Source organism: Schistocerca americana, chromosome 4 (genome assembly GCF_021461395.2).
Source record: "Schistocerca americana isolate TAMUIC-IGC-003095 chromosome 4, iqSchAmer2.1, whole genome shotgun sequence".
NCBI lineage: Eukaryota > Metazoa > Arthropoda > Insecta > Orthoptera > Acrididae > Schistocerca > Schistocerca americana.
Genome location: NC_060122.1, coordinates 684436364 through 684453873, shown reverse-complemented (window position 1 = coordinate 684453873; position 17510 = coordinate 684436364). Strand labels below are relative to the sequence as shown.

At 41.3% G+C, this 17510-nt stretch overlaps 1 protein-coding gene across 1 annotated transcript in view; it reads left to right on the top strand.

Moving 5' to 3' along the window:
• LOC124613708 overlaps positions 1–17510 on the top strand; it is a gene marked incomplete at its 5' end in the record, with an annotated part of 546162 nt that overhangs the window by 289442 nt on the left and 239210 nt on the right. Inside the window, one exon of the mRNA XM_047142427.1 lies at positions 4063–4189. Within this exon, the coding sequence (XP_046998383.1) occupies positions 4063–4189 (127 nt within the window). The remainder of the gene's footprint in view (positions 1–4062; positions 4190–17510) is intronic.

The following is a 17510-nucleotide window of genomic DNA, read 5'->3' as shown; positions in this document are numbered from 1 at the left end:
GAGGGGGGGGGGGGGGGGGGGGATGAGTGGAAAATTGTGAACGCGCCGCTTTTAATGGCACTGCAGTTGCATTGCATACAACGTCGTTCTACATTTCGAATTTCTCAACGATATAGCTAACAAACGATACAAATTTTCAGTACTATTTAATTTTTTAATTGTTTTGGCACATTGAAGACATAACACAATTTTTATCTGGTACAATATGTCGACATACAAACAGACGCAGACAACTTTCTCAGAGATTCACAGTGAGGATGCCTCGTAACCGTGACTTATTTAATTGCATAATCGGTAGAAGTCTTTCACACAAATACGTCGATCGCTATATTGTAGCACTTCTATAACCTCATTATGCTGACTTGTAAACTCTACCTCAGGAAAATACAGGCGTACAGGAGAGTTTTAGTGTAGAATGACTTGTCATTAAAACTGGAATTAACTTGCAGGTACTCAGCTACATCAGCACATGCGCACGGTCGCTTTCAACTGAAACGGTAAACCGTCTGAAAAACGGCATGGAAGCAGACGTAAAATTGACACTGTCCTGAAAATCTTTATAAAACTACCCTTCTAATTTTTTCAAGGCCGCAATGAATTCAACAGACCTCGCGTTTTCTTTAAGAGCAGTGAACTTAAGGAATTGGACTGTCTTGGAACACGTCTGTTCTAACGCGCAATATTTTGTTTAAAATGCATCCCTATTTAATGAGAAAGAAGTTCTCTTACGATATCTTACTACGAGCAGTAAAGCAGACTTAAAATGCGGAGTCTGCAATCTATTTCAGATGATCTAATTTTCGTCCCCGCACTCGTTTTCTCTTCACAAATTCAACTATAGCCAGTTTTGAATCGAAAAGTCCTTTCAGGCATGCCCCTTAACTTAACCAACGTACTTTGAAATAGTATATGAAGTCCCGATACTCTTCGTTCAGTTCCATTGAAAACGGTTTCAACTTACACTGAAATAATGCGTGCGACTTCAGAAAGTTTATTAATCGTATGTCACATTTCTTCACGCGATCCAGACATGAAAAATTTAGCACAAAAAGCTATTTGCCGTTTTAAATTTTTGCTGTTTCAGCGTCAACTATATCTTTAAATTCCTTTTGCATGGTATTATAATGTCATTTCATAGGAAACATGCAGTACCTGACGTTATGCGAAATGAGAAGACTCATTCCTCTCTTCTGTCACTCGCATTCATTTTAAAGGAGAGTGACGATGGATCGCTAGACTGCCTCTTTTTGTGCAAACGGCCACTGGACCTGCGAACGTCCTTCACACCGTGAAAAAACAGCACTGACAGCACGAGTATGCAAAACTCAGATAGCACTGTCGACCAAAAACTGCCGCACGGCAATACTCAATGAAATGTCACAGTGTTCCGGATACTTCCGAGAAGTACCGAGCAATGCCGACTGACAGGCCGGTTTTTGGCCAGCCCACGGTCCACACACGCTGCACGTTGAACTTCATCACGCCGTGTCCACTCCTGTTGTAAATAGCTAAGGAAGACGACTTTGTTCCAGACTAAATGCATACTTGACTTGAGGAATTTTAAAGAATGATCCCAGCAGTTGTCCTAAGACATCTAAGGAAACTACAGAATAGCGAAATCTGGAAGTCCGGAAGGGATTTGAATCGCCGCTAGTCCATTTCCTTATAAGAAAGTATTAAGTAAAAAAAACTAGCAATAGTTATACACCGAGTAAATCGTCAAAAAAAAAGATGAAAAAATAAAAAATTAGTCAAAACTATTCATGCATTGCAACAAACAATAGAGTACTTAAAATTCCTGTCAGCTGAGTAGACGGTTCTCAGGGACTACACTTTTATTAAATCTTTCTGTAAGTATTACTGAATTGGCAGTGAATGAATGCTACGGTTATGTTCTGATGAATCAAAGAATGGATCGTTGCTCCATTTTCACAAGCGGTCAGTGTTTCTGTCCTGCTCATCTTTACGAGCACCTTCCATCAAACAGTCTTAACAATAGGGCCACGAGGGGTAGCCGCGCGATCTAGGGCGCTTTTCCATGGTTCGCGTGCGTCGCCCCGTCGGAGGTTGGAGTCCTCCTTCGGGCATGGGTGTGTATGTTGTCCTTAGCGTGAATTAGATTAAGTGGTGTGTAGGCCTAGAGATCGATGAGCTCAGCAGTTTGGTCCCATAGGAACATACCACAAATTTACGAGGTTTTTTCTTAAAATAGTAAGGAAGGAACGTTAGTTTTTAACGTCCATTCAACCACCAGATAATTAGAGACGGAGAATAATCTCAGACTGTTTCAAGGTTCGGGAAGAAAATCTGCCGTAGCCTTTCAGAGGAACTGTACCTGCATTTGTCTAGACCGATTTAGGCAAATCACTGCAAACCTAAATCAGGATTAGCTGATCCGTCGATCCGTCATTGAAGTGGACGTGGTACCCTATCTGGTCATCAATATGTGGAAATACTGAACACCGACTGCTATACTTATGATATAAGACGTAATTACGCAGCTGTTTCCAAAGATTAGTTTCATCTTCAGGGAATTATGCAAACTGAATGATGATATACATCCTTCGGTGCATTAGAACAGTTGCCACCTGCATACACTGGTTTCGTGGATTTCTATTTACAGCATGTACGCACTCGAGCCATCTAACAACAGTAATAGCATTTCGTAAGGAGTTCGGACGCGATTTTGAACCGTCTTCTTTCAGAATGCGACTCCAGTTTGCTAAACGGCGCCAACTCACTCGTTCCGCACAGTCTTATCGACTATGTTACTCCCTTCGTAATCTGTCAGGAAACTGTCAATACGGGGTGTAAGGTGTATTTCTATTGGTGACGGAAGCCGGTGTAATGAACAACATTACATCTGTATTTACGACAGTTGTGGACAAATAATTATAGGTATTACAATTCATTGTTATAGGTTGGTTAGTACATCCAAGAACATGTGGGAATAGCAAGCCATTAATGCTTATATTCCCCTGCGCATACGGTCAGTTGCTGCAGTGTGGACGTGTGGGCGCAAAATGGTTAGTCCATACTGACAGGCATAGTCCACATAGCTGTGTTCTTACGGCTACGAAGAATACATCAGGTCATAAAGTTCTGGACGTGTTTGAGAGAAGACTACTCGAATTAGAGAAAAAACAGATCAACATACTGATGTGTGTGATTTCTCTAAGATTTGGGCAGATCTTTGTACAGAGAGTTCGTTCTGACATTGGTTTACTTCTGTGGAGAAAATCATTGCACCCTCTTGCGAAGTGTTTGAATTTTCTCGAGCGGCTGATCTTGTCTATTTACATATTAAGGTACCACATATAAAATTGTCTGTACTTATACCCGTTACAACCTCTATGGCAAAGGTCACCTCCTTCTTTCGTCGTACTACCGCAGAGGAGTCGAACGTACTTCACTGGTCATGAGAACACAATAATTAGTAGACGTGTTGTAACCCTCTCACACACTGCCTTTTGTCCATTTTTTCTGTTTGTAGTATTAGTAAATGGGACGTAAGTGTGATGTTCATTTTCTTGACATTTCCTACTTCTCTATTATTCTCAACTGTAGATCCCCAAGATACATGTTCTCTTGAAAATTTCTCAAAATTTAGTAATATCTTCTCGTTCTTGCTCAATAATAAATATGCTTACAAGGAAGAGAAAAATATTGAGCAACATCTCCAGTTTTGACACTCACTTCGTGAATCACCATATCGTTGCTTCAGATATGACACGTGCGTCTAGTGACATGGAGGAGAACTTAGTTCTGAATGTATCTGAAGTCCAAAGTTAAGTTCATCTTTATGTTACTGGATTTAACTGCATTATTAACGCAAAATGTCAGTGAATTAGAGAATAGGTTGAGAAACTGAAAAACAGAACGTTACGTGGTCGACATTTCGAAAGCGTTGGTTATGATTACATAAGTTGTATGATTTACTCCTTAAGAGCCCTACCTCACCATATGCTACACCGCGTTCATTATCTTACCGACATAGCTGTGACTACTTCCAAGATTTCCACTGCGCTCGTCGCGTTCTCATACCAGCCTTGTTCCTTGCAGAGCCTGGACGAGAGCTCGACTTTCGACGAGCCAAGCCGACAGACGACTCCGTCAACGTGACGTGCGTCGCACGCTCGGTTTTTCCGGAGCCAAAACTTCACTTATTTGCGGAGAAGTCCAAGGACAGGTGAGTCTCTTCCACTTTCACTCCTTGATCATAAATTATATTTCTGCTCATGTGTACAAGGTTTAACAGAACTAGAGAGATCCCGCCCAGAAGTAAACTCTATTTCCCTATGTGACATGATACTCGGAAACACATAACCTAGTGACTTGTGACTCGGCTCACCATAAATTTCACAACGCCATTAGTCTCCCTTAGTGTCAGTTCCGCCGTACAGGGTGCAGTACTGCCTTCATTAACTTTGTGATCATACGCCCTTTCTTTGGCGACTGTCAATAGTTTAAACTAAGAGAGGGGATTGCTATGCAGCATCTTTCCGTGAAATGTGTAACCTATGTTCTGTGTTTTAACGTATCTCAACTGACAAAATAGTTTTCTGAGTATCGTACCGCGTCTTAATGTAAAAAACTATGCTATGGTTTCTCCATCATAGTTTCGTACCCTATTTCGTTGTACGATACCAGAAATCTGACTCTGGCCGCGGAAGCCTACAAAGTTATGTGATTTCAGCTGGTCTGAAGTTATATATTCTGAGGTAAAGGAGTGTACCAACGTTGAATTTGCATAAACATACTTGGAAAACCGCCTAAAACGCACACACTGCCTGCAGTACTAGACCAACGGTCCATCGGTTTGGAACTGCGACTAAGTGATTTGAGGATGTCAAATTAAATACCTTTCAGCCGTCAAATTTCAACCTTGCTACATTTGGCAACCAATTTCAGGGTTTTACTACGCCATCTTAAGGACCCTGTCCGACGTGTAGGAAGAATCAACCTCGGTTGTGTTCAAAACAGGGGCTTGCAGTACTGGTATTATTATATATTTGCTACACTGATCGCTTCAGCCATCACCTGCCGACAGTTAGATAAACATGGGAATGTCTAACTGTCGGCAGCTGATGGCTGAAGCGATCAGTGTAGCAAATATATTCTAATACCGGTATTTGACATCCTGTACCGAGCAGCCGAGTCCCGCAACCATTTCTAAACAGATGGACATACAGAGAAAGTGATTTGAGGTCCATTCTATTGAATTGAGGCTGCAGGTTTTCTCTAGCTTCGCAGATCCTGAGCTCAGTCCTATTGGGTACATCATGGATACCATGAAGCGAAATACGCGAAACTTGGCCTAAACTTTGACCTAGAGCCATGACTTTGGGTCACCGTTGTGCTGTCATGGACTCCGACGCTTCGGAAAGAAGGAAGGAAGGCTAGGTTTAAAGCCTCGTCAACGCCGAGGTCATTAGAGGCGGGACACAGGCTCAGATGGTGTCTAGGATGGGGAAGGAAATTAGCTGTGCTCTTTCAAAGGAACCATCACGGCATTTGCCGGGTGTGATATAGGGAAAGCATGGAAAACCTAAACCAGGATGGCTGGACACAGCTTTGAGCTGTTGTCTTCCAGAAAGCGACTCCAGTATGGGAACCACTGCGCCACGTTGCTCCATCCGACCCGTCGGCAAGGCTCTCCGTGTATTGTGGTGCCCGCAGCAAATCGCAATGCTTCCGTCGTGAAGACGAAAAACTTTGCTACACGTCACAGAACTACTCGGTGAGGGGCAGGGAGGACAGCTGCCGAAAGCACTCCACTTGAAAAACAAATATTGTCAACCTTAATCCGCGTTCTGCCCTGTAAAATAAACGGGCGTAGCAGTTTAGTATTAATTCTGTTGGCAGAAGAGCCAACACCGTGTTACTAGAGGAGACCGAAGTGCACGCGTTTTAGCTCGCGCAGGCTGGCGTGAGGAGGGATGAACTATACTGACGTGAGCTCTGGAACATGACAAGGAATTAGAGTTCAGAAGGCGGACGTAATTAGTTGGATATTTAACTTTAATCCATTAATGATGAACGTCGCTCTTGACGGTACATGATTCACAATATTATCTGTTCAAGATACGTAGTAACTGAATATGGCGCCTTGCTAGGTCGTACCAAATGACGTAGCTGAAGGCTATGCTAAATTGTCGTCTCTGCAATTGAGAGCGTCTCTAGCCAGTGAACCATCGCTAGCAAAGTCGGCTGTACAACTGGGGCGAGTGCTAGGGAGTCTCTCTAGACCTGCCGTGTGGCGGCGCTCGGTCTGCAATCACTGATAGTGGCGACACGCGGGTCCGACGTATACTAACGGACAGCGGACGTTTTAAAGGCTACCTGCTAGCAAGTGTGGTGTCTGGCGGTGACACCACAGTACTAGTTTGAAGAAAGCTGGAATACGCAATGGATATTTGTGAGGAAAAGTTTTGAAAATTTCGTGATATCACCAGCAGGTGTCGGTGCTAGCGCAACGAGACATCCGCATAATAATACCTAATCCCTTATAAGTAAACAGGTGACACATCAGTGCTCTGGGTAGAGATCTGTTGTGCGGACGTCTCTTTTCTTTTCCCCCTGTACTAATTTGTGTAGATGGAATAAAAATGGTTTGTCGGCCGCGGTGACCAAGCGGTTCTAGGCGCTCCAGTCCGGAACCGCGCGACTGCTACGGTCGCAGGTTCGAATCCTGCCTAGGACATTGATGTGTGTGATGTCCTTAGGTTGGTTACGTTTAAGTAGTTCTAAGTCTAGGGGACTAATGACCTCAGATGTTAAGTCCCATAGTACACAGAGCCATTGAGCCATCAATGGTTTAGTACTTCTCAAGAAAGGTACGAGAGCAAAAGAAATTAATGCTGACCTTCACAAGACACTGTGGGTCTCTGCTCCTTCATATCCACCTGTTGCATAGTGGGAAAAAGAGTTTAAATTTGATCGGGACAGCTTAGATGATAATCCGCTTAGTGGTCGGCCAAAATGCGCCACCAATCCTGAAATTATTGCAGAACTGCACGAAATCATCCTCGAGGATCAAGCTGTAGGGATGTCATCTGAACAGCCCTATATCACGTTGTAACAGTGGAAGTGAATACGAGAAAATTATCTTCAAGGTGGGTGCAGCGACTGTTAAAACAGGATCAGAAACGCACAAGAATGGAAATGTTTGACCCACTTTCTGAGCAACCAATAAGATTCCTTGCACCGGTTCGTGATTAGAGACAAAACGTCAATCAAAGCAGTGGAACAACAAAGGAAACAAAAGGCAATACAGTCGGCCGGAAAGAACATGGCGTCAGCTTTCTGGGATGCGAGAGAGGCGCTGCCCAGAGGTCATCTTCCCACTGATCAAACAACTACAGGATAATACTACGGTAACCACCTACACCAACTACAACAAAAGAGAAAAGAAGAAAGGCCATGTTTGGCAAGGAAGAAAATTATCTTTCATCACGAGAATACATGCCCACACACATGTGTCACTGCCGTGGAAAAATTTATGAACTAAGGTACGAATTGTTGCCACATCCGCTTTATTCGCCTGATTTAGTTCCGTTAGACTTCCATTTCTTCCCAAAGCACAAAACTTTCCTCGGTGGACGGGCTTTCTTTTTAATCGAAGAACTGACAGCCGAAGTTGACCGGTGTTTTACAGCCCAAGAAGAATACAATTTTCGAGAAGGGGTCAAGACACCGGAACGTCGCTAGATCAAGTGCATTAGTGCAAAGACTAAGTGGCAAAATAAAAATAAGGCACGGAGGTAAGTCGTTTCTTTCTATCACATTGGAAGAACGTTTCAAACTAACCTCTTACTAGCGGCATACACTGATAAGCCAAAACGACGTTAGATGCCGCCTGGCGGCGTTGCGAGCAGGTGATGCGATAACAAAGTATTTAAGAGGAACAGACACGGACGGGGTATCACCCTACCGAAGCTTTGGGCTGCAAATGGGGAAATGCGTTGAGATAAGCGGCTGTAACAAAGGACTCATTATTATTACGCTAAGTCTCCGACCGAGTACCTCGAAAAAGGAGAAGATGGTCGAAGGATCACGTGCTACTGTAGTGATCATCTACGGAATGAGGTAGGACAGCGAAACTTCCGCTAGGCGCTAAATGGTGAGACGTCCACAAATTTTCACAGAACATGTGGTTCTGATGCTTCTCTTCTCTGCAAAGTAGGATAGATAGCGGTCTGTGGCCTCTCTGGCGAAATAGCTCTGTGCTGGTGCACCGGTAAGTGTTCCGGAGCACATCGTTTATCGTACATTGTTGAACACAGAGCTCTGCAGCAGACCACACCTACGTGTTGAACCAACGACATCGTCAGTTGCGATTATAGTGGGCACGGAACCATCGGTATTCGACCATCGATCAGAGAAAACCTGTCGGTTCTTCGGGTGAATCATATTTTTGCTATAGTAGATCGATCGCCGTCTCCACAGTCATCGAGGTGAACGGTGGCTCGAACTTACAGCGCGCCACTGACATAGGCTGGTGGCAGCAATACAATGCTGTGGGAGACATTCTCCTTAGCTTCCATCGGAACCGTGGTAGTAATCGAAGACATGCTGACAATTGCGAACTACCTGCATCCCTTCATGCTGGCTGTCTTCCCCGAAGGAGGTGCCATCTTACAGCGTGTAATGTCCGTGTCTCGAAGTCAGAGCCGTGCTACAGTGGTTTGAGGAGCATTATAGTGAACTCACGTTCATGTCTCGGTGACCCAATTCCTAGAATGTCCTATGGAACCGATCTGGGACGTAATCAGTCGCCATCAACGAGTAGGCAAATCAGCGTCCCGTTACTTACGCGAATTACTTGACGTGAACGTAGACATCTAGCGCCGTATACCTACACAATCCTACCAATAAACTGTTGGATCCCTGATACGCAGGATCAGTCATGTTTTTCGTTCCAAGCACGGACAAACAAGCTATTAAGCAGGTGGTCATAATTTTTTGGCTCATCATGTTATATATCCAGAGAAATTAGTAACGAGATCTGCGAACTATTGCATCATTCTTCGTGAAGATAACATTAATTTCCCACTTTTTCTAACTCAGTTGCTGTTCATTCAGATTTTCATACGTGTATAATTACACTGTGTCTGTTGCTCCTTAAAGTGGAAAGACTCTATTACGAACATGTCTTTTAAGGCGTAAACTGGTTAAGTACGTAAATATATGCGAAAAATAAATATTTTTAATTTCAAGCTTTTCATTGTCAAATGTAAAGTTTTTTTTCCTTTTTTTTTAAAAAAAAAGGGGTGAAGAAAAGTTGTCTTAATGTGACATATGTATTATTTCTTGAATGTCAAGAGATTTCATATTAAGGTTAGCGTTAAACGGTACAATTTCCTGAGATTCCTAATAAGTGTGTTGTCACATTCTACAACTGAGCTGTATTCATAATGTGTGGGTCACACGTTTGGTACAACAACATTGGTTCTTTTGGTTCTTTTGCTTGCTATACGGTGATGGGGGCACCTCTGCCGGTGTGCGTATGACGCGCGGTACAGAGCGTATAGAGTGATGTAAGGCGCCGGCCGGTGTGGCAGAGCGGTTCTAGGCGCTTCAGTCTGCAACTGCGCTACCGCTACGATCGCAGGTTCGAGTCTTGCCTTGGGCATTGATGTGTGTGATGTCCTTAGGTTAGTTAGGTTTAAGTAGTTCTATGTTCTAGGCGACTGTTGATCTTAGATGTTAAGTCCCATAGTGCTCAGAGCCGTTTGAACCACTTAGATGTAAGGCACTGGACTCGTATCCGTAAGGTTGACTGTTCAGATCTCTATCCAGACAATTATAGGTTTCCTGTGCTTTACCGAAATCTCTGAAGACAAATGCCGGGATAGTTCGTTTGATAAGACCAGTCCTATTTGTTTCTCCATCTTCACCCTAATTCGAAATTGATCTCTATAATGAACTGCTGAGAATCGTATGGCTTATGACTGAGTTGGCGTTCTACTGAATTTTGGGTTTCTCTGATTTTGGCCACTAAGCCATAGAACTGGTGATTGAGTCAGTGTATTTAAGGAAACATCTTCTTGACTTTCTTGTGTACTTCCAAAATCCGGGTGTACAAATGTAAGCATTCATTTGTCCCGGTCCACTTAAAGACGTTTACTGGATGGTCATACAAGAGTCCGTGGAATAAGGTGGGTCTCATCAGTTGCCATGTGAGATACACCCTGATCTGTCTATTTTACTCTAATGCTTACTTTCTGACTTGGTTCCTTTTGAGGTGAAACGACTTTGATTCGCTGTCATTATATGAATTATTCGCGACCCTGCGATTTCAGACAAAAGTTTTAGGCTGTTTGACTGCAGAAGCCCACAAAATAAGGATACCAATGACATGACATCATTTACAATACACTTCATTCTCGGCACCTTGAGCGAGCAATGCCACAGTACCTATCGCCCTGTTCCATACAACAGCGTTTTTTGGGCTATTATCAAACGTATAACAAAGGTGCTGTGTACCGCGAACGATGTCTGATATAGTGAGTCGCTGGTGCTTACGCTGCTGGTGGTGGTAACGACCACCTTCAGAGACTCATCTCAAGAACAGCTGCTCCTGCTTACAACTGATAGATTTCCTTCCTTGGTTCGATGGATTTTCACCCAATTTTTTTCCCTTCTTTATCTGCCGTTTTCACCCTTCCTGGACTGTAGTAAGATGGAGCAAGTCGGACGTATACCAGCACACTTTGGGCCGAAAACGAAGCCTTTCGTAGCCTATGCTGAGTGCCGCTGTGTATCAGTACACCTTCTGTTTTACCACCGTGCAAAGGTCGTTCAGGTATGTTTTACGAGATTGGCTTATGCACTGCAAGGTGAGTAGCATATGAGATCTCCTTTACATCACGTTTCATAGGACAAAGAAAGGAAGACTTAGAACACCTACTGAAAGGACTGGAGAGCATACACCGCACTGAATATCGCTTAGTGATATACAAATCAAACAGAAAGGTTACGAAGTGCTATACAACAGAAAATAATGACTAGATTACATCAAAGCTGGGAACAATACAATAGTGCAATATGTAAAAGAACTTTCGTAACTAAAATGCGAGATATGGAGACATTAGTGCATTGCACAAGCAGGAGAGAAACTATACGTAGGTTGGCTAAGCTGAAGGGAGATTAGTTCATTATAAAAGCTCCACACTTTTCAGTTAGAGGAACGAGAGAACCAACATTAGCACAACGTCATATGCTGTAAAAAAGGTTAGAAGTAAAGAGAAATACAATTTTTGATAACATTATTGGAAACACAGCGATCTACAGCTAAATTAAAAAAAGGGCGATCTTTATCTCAAAAATACCTTTAAAATATTTTAATTTAACGCAACCGGTTTCAGTCTAAACTATTCTCATCAGACCAAGTCTCTGAAAAGAAAATAACATTTCCCTTAGAGGCAACCAGGAAGAAAAAAGACATAAATGACAGTAGTATGTGCACTAAATGTGCTTTTATTCCACGTGCTATTATCACTGTTTGCTTTTCGTTCCTGATTCACGATTATTTTTATCTCAGAGTGTTTTAATGGGTTGAAGATGATCGTGAAGACTGAAAATGGTTACCATTAAAATAAAATATTAAATTCGGAGCATTAATTGAGCTAGAAACAGCATTTGATATGGTTGACTGAAAGTCACTATTTAAAGCAATGGGTGAAGACGGACTTGGTTGTAAAGACAGGTGAATTAGAATAGGAGTAAGACAGGAGAGACTTTTCTCACCTTACTTATATAATATGCTCATCGATGATGCAATAGAAACAATGAATGAAAAGAGGAACGCAGATAATAGGACACTTAATTAGAGATGATTTTCATCTATGAAGTATTTTCGAAAGAAAGATCGTAGGGAAGAAAACTAGGAACATCCTATTTAAAAAATATGGTAAGTGAGAGAAAGTTCTTCACACATGGAGATGAAGAAGACAGCTGAAGAAAGGAAGCCAGGGCAGCAGAGACAAGAAGGAGAGACAAGCTAGTATCATACAGTGACTTGGAAGAGAGGAAAATGTTCTTGAAAGTGTAAATCTGTAGCACAGCATTGCACAAAGCTGACTCGTATGCCCTAAGAAATCCACGGATAAAGAAGGTGGAAGCTTTTGAAATGTAGAGCTGTGCGAATGTTAAAAGTTGAGTGGACAGATAAAATTCGAAATCCAGAAGTACTAAACAGAATAAAACGTGGATTAACAGAGGAAGGCCACAGGTTAACAAGACCTATTATTAATCAGTTACTTCAGACGTCTGTGCATGTCTGAAGGAATAGATTTTGTCAACGATCTGAATCTGTAAAAATACTTAGAAATTTGGTCGAAATGGTGACTAATTTTGACATCAGCTGCACTAGGAATGGAAATAGCACTTATTGGGGACATATGAAAATTTGTGCGGGCCGGTACAAATTTTCATGCTCCACCGATAGGTATGACTTTCACGCTTGACACAACTCATTCCAAAAGTAGTGGCAATTGCGATAAATTTTAGGAAGGTTACTAAGACATCATCTACAACAAAAAAAATGGTTCTAATGGCTCTGAGCACTATGGGACTCAACTGCTGTGGCCATAAGTCCCCTAGAACTTAGAACTACTTAAACCTAACTAACCTAAGGACAGCACACAACACCCAGCCATCACGAGGCAGAGAAAATCCCTGACCCCGCCGGGAATCGAACCCGGGGACCCGGGCGTGGGAAGCGAGAACGCTACCGCACGACCACGAGATGCGGGCATCATCTACAACATCCAGCAATATTGAGGTTTGAAGAAGCTGTAGAGGGGGGAAAAATAGTAGATGCAGACGGAGTGTAGAGTGTAGAAAACAGAATGTTGTAGTGTGTGTGGGGGGGGGGGGAGGGGGGAGGAGGGGGGGGGGGGGGAAGGAAGTAGCAACAGAGAGAGACTAGACTGTGTAGCTACTACTTTCAGCAAAGTTACATTGCCATCACATATCCGATGATCTGAAGGTGGCAATACAGCGTTGCTGAAACTAATAATCAGGATATCCATTAACTGGGATCAGGGCAATAAAACTTCGATTTTGGAATATTTTTTATACTAACATAGAGATCGCTCTCCTTACGACATGGTCAGATAAATACGAAACTAATAGGGTTTCAAGAAAAGGTATTTCGGTACATATGGTATACATTTACACAATTAGTGCACTACTGAACGTAGTGCGAGTGTTTCAGTATGCTGCTTTAAATTTTCAAAAATGGTTCAAATGGCTCTGAGCACTATGGGACTCAACTGCTGTGGTCATAAGTCCCCTAGAACTTAGAACTACTTAAACTTAACTAACCTAAGGACATCACACACATCCATGCCCGAGGCAGGATTCGAACCTGCGACCGTAGCGGTCGTGCGGTTCCAGACTGTAGTGCCTTTAACCGCTCGGCCACTCCGGCCGGCGCTTTAAATTTTGTAAAAGTTCCTACGAAATGAAGGCTTTCCTATCTCTATTATCGTTTTAGTATTTATCATCATTGGAACATCTGCAGGCGAGATTGCTCAGTTTGAGAATAGACCTCGTGTAGTTTTTGTAATGTAGTTTTTGTAATGCAGTTTTTGTAAAGTAGTTTTTGTAATGGTATCCATAACACCATAGACTTTCCTTTCTATTACTGGGTTTGTGTGTAACAATAAAAATGATTATCTGAAATGAGACCATTTGATACATAAACGGTGGTTTATTGAGTTTCAGCCACAAATACCCACCTAACAGCGTAAAACACATTTACTCTCCATTCCGTTGGCTCATGTAATTTATTTTCAGTAACTACAGTTCGAGAAATTCAGTAGCACAGTCACCGAAATAAAAGTAATCTAACACGTTACATACAGTAATAATGGATGTGAGATTCTTTCACTTAGTGTAGATCATTTACTGTAGAACAGACGAGTCACGCTCAGTTTGTAATTAACTTCCACGAACAAAGTACAGTACCCAGCCCTTCCTACTTGTGTAGCCTGTAGTGCTGACACCCCTACTCGCAAGCAAATAAACTCCTACGCTTGACCCAGGGTATTGCTGCCTGCTAATATACTGCAGGCCGCTTCTGTTGTAAACGCCATTCGTCAATTTGGAAATGAACAACAGAGCTTAGTGATTGAGAAATTTTATAGAAAAATTATAGAGAAGAAATATATATGGAGGAGCATAGCGTACTATGCATTTGGCTAACATCAGATCTAAATGGCCACCTGATTTAGGTATAATGCTGTTTGTTTACATATTTGTACTGAGCTAAGACAAACTTTAATGGTGTACTTATTAAGCCAGTTTTTACACATTTCTCTAAATTCTGAATAACTGTTGTTACTGATGTTGCAAATCGAATAACGTTAAAACAGGAAAAGCTACTTTTAATAGGGAGGTATCACAAAAATTAATTCCACTAAGTTATCTGAAAGAAGCAATTTATTTGTTTATTAATATAGAGACACGGAGTAGTAGAGAGATAATATCGTATGGATAATTTACTTGACTTTATGGCCATATATTTACGAGGCAAGTTCTTGATGAAACTGGTGGTATGGCAATGTGGGGCCGTTCAATCCTTTCAGTATTCACACACTGAAGCAGTTTCCACATGCACAGTCTGAATCATTATCTTCGGGTTACACAGATCATCATACATTTCGTTAACTGTATTGAAACCACAGTTTGAAACCTTTAGAACCTGTTCGTATTTCGTGGCTATTATATATTTACGGTTAGTAATTTAGTTTCTAAAAATGAAATTAATAACATTAAACATATGCCACTATTAAAAAATAAATAAAATACTTCCTTCAAAGATAACTTTAGCACGTGATAGATCGTTAATTTCCTGCACATCACAGCTCCAGATTCGAGGTATTTTGGCAGCGCTTTCATTTTGGTGTACTACGAAATTATTTGACAATACTGGCGTACCAAAATTTATTATAACACAGACATGGCACTAACAACAATTACAGAGTTAGACCTAAAAAGTAGTGGCGGAAGTCCCTTCTTCCTACAGAAAAAACAGCGATACCAGCCTTGTTACATTTCTCTTCATACAAATAAACTGCTCTCGCAGCTCCTTTCAAACCTTTAAAGGAAAGTCTGGAGAATGTAGGAAAACGTGACCCAGTGCTGACCGTAGGACTTACTTTACAAAATAAGTTAAAGAAAGTCAAACTTACTTTTATAGCGTTTGTTGACTTAGATAAAACTTTTGATGATTTTGACTGGAACACATTCAGAAATTCAGAATGTGTAGGGGTGAATTCAGGGCTCATTTACAACTTGAACAGAAACTAGACAACAGTTATAAAACTCGAAGGACATGGAAGGGAAGCCGTCGTTGAGAGGGGAGTCCGACAGGGTTGTAACCTGTCCTCCGTGCTATTCGATCTGTACATTAAGCAAGCACTAAAGGAAGCCAATGAATGGTCTGGAGAAGAAATTAAAGTTGTGGGGGAGAAATAAAAACTTTTAGATTTGCCGATGACATTACACTTCTGCCCAAGACACGAATGGACTTGGAAGGGCAAAGAGAAGGAATGTAACTACTGCATGTCTTAGAAAAGGATTAGAGGGTGAACATAATTAAAACAAATATAACAAAATGTAATCAAAGTAAATCAGGCTATACCGAGAGAATTAGATGAGGAAATGAGACAGAAAAAGTCCTGGATGAGTTTTGTTGTTTGGGCAGCAAAGAAACTGAAACTAGTCGAGGTACAGAGAACATAAAATGCAAACTGGCAGTAATAGGAGAAATTTGTTAACATCTATAAATTGTTGGAAAGTATTTTAAGAAAGTATTTTTTTGGAATGTAGCGATGTGAAACATGCACCATTGGAAGTTTTCTCAAGAAGAGAATTTAAACTTTTAAATAAGGTTCTATAGAAGAATGTCGAAGATTTGATGGATAGGATGCGTTACTAATGAAGAAGCACTGAACAGAAATGGGGAGGAAAGAAAGTTATGATGCAACTTGACTAGAAGAAGAGCTACATTAATGGGACACATCCTGAGATATGAAGAAATCGTCAATAAACTTTTGAGGGAGCTGTTGGGGATAATGTGGAGGTAGACCAAGGAGTGGATACAGTGAGGACGTTTGAATGAATGTAGGCTGCAGTAGTTATTCGGAAGCTTACAAACGGTACACTAGCGAGGAGAACTGCATCATATTACCAACAACAAAAAACCTGACTTCAGTGTAGGTAATGAATGCAAGTCACTGAGATGCATATGAAACGTGTGTACAAAACGCTAGGTACTTTAGAACGTGACTTGTCTGCACTAACGATATAATGACATTCAAAATATGCACAGTGCTTACACACAAGCATTACGCAGCACCATAATCACGTAACCTTTAGAGACTGTCTGTTAACGCAAAAATACTGTTTTACAGCTCTAAATAATCACTCCTTAGACATTCCTGCACTAGGAGAAAAAATTATTGATATTCGTGATGACGCGATTCCACTTCAAGCAGCAACAAGTATCGAGCTCCGATGCCTTTACAGTGGGTACTGATCTTTAACTTTAAATTTCAGGTTTCTTTTATTTCTTCAGCTATATTAGAACTGATTGGTGGAAGGACTGACTCAGCATACAGATTACTGAAAACAACTTTCGGTGAATTTAAAAGCAATGGTAGTAACATTAAGTGTGCAAGGAGAATTACATTGTTAAATGCAGCGGAGAGAGAAGACCAACAAGAGTCGTTAGGGAAAGACAGGGTATCCCGTATTAGAAGCAGAATTTAAAAGAACTTACGTAGACTTAAGATTGAATAAGGCAGAGCAGATAGATAACATTCCATGATAATTTCTAAAATCATAAGGGGAAGTGTCAACAAAACGACTATTCACGTTAGTCAGTAGACGGTATGAGACTAACGATATACCTCTTGACGTTTGGAAAACATCACTCACTCAATTCTGAAGGTTGCAAGGTACGACAAGTACGAGAGTATTTATATTAAGTGTTCACATGTCCCAATGGAATGAATGACATGTGTGTTTCATCACGTCGTTAAATATGATAAAAAATTGTTAATCTGTACCCTCTCAAATGTTTTTTATAACACGTAATGAGTAGCATGGTATTTTGACCTATATTGTGATATACATTGTATAATTACCACTATTTCTGTATTTGACTTCTTGGTTTCAGTGCAATATTTTACGTAAATTAAGAACTTTGTATCTCTGACTCCCCATGCCAGATGGCGATTGCTGTGTTATAACAAACTCTATTATATTTGATGCCACGTTATTTGTATATTTTTCTTCTTTTCTAGTCCTGTAACCTGACACTTCACCTATTGATTTTTATTCTGTCACGTTTTTTTTAAGTTGTTTGAAAGTAGCACGCCAGTGTATGTTGGCAAGATGTGCATTTACCCCCTGTGTTTTTTGCTATGCTTTTTTAATGTACAATTTTAAAATTTAAATATTCAATTAATGATTTGCAAGTGCACTTTGGTATT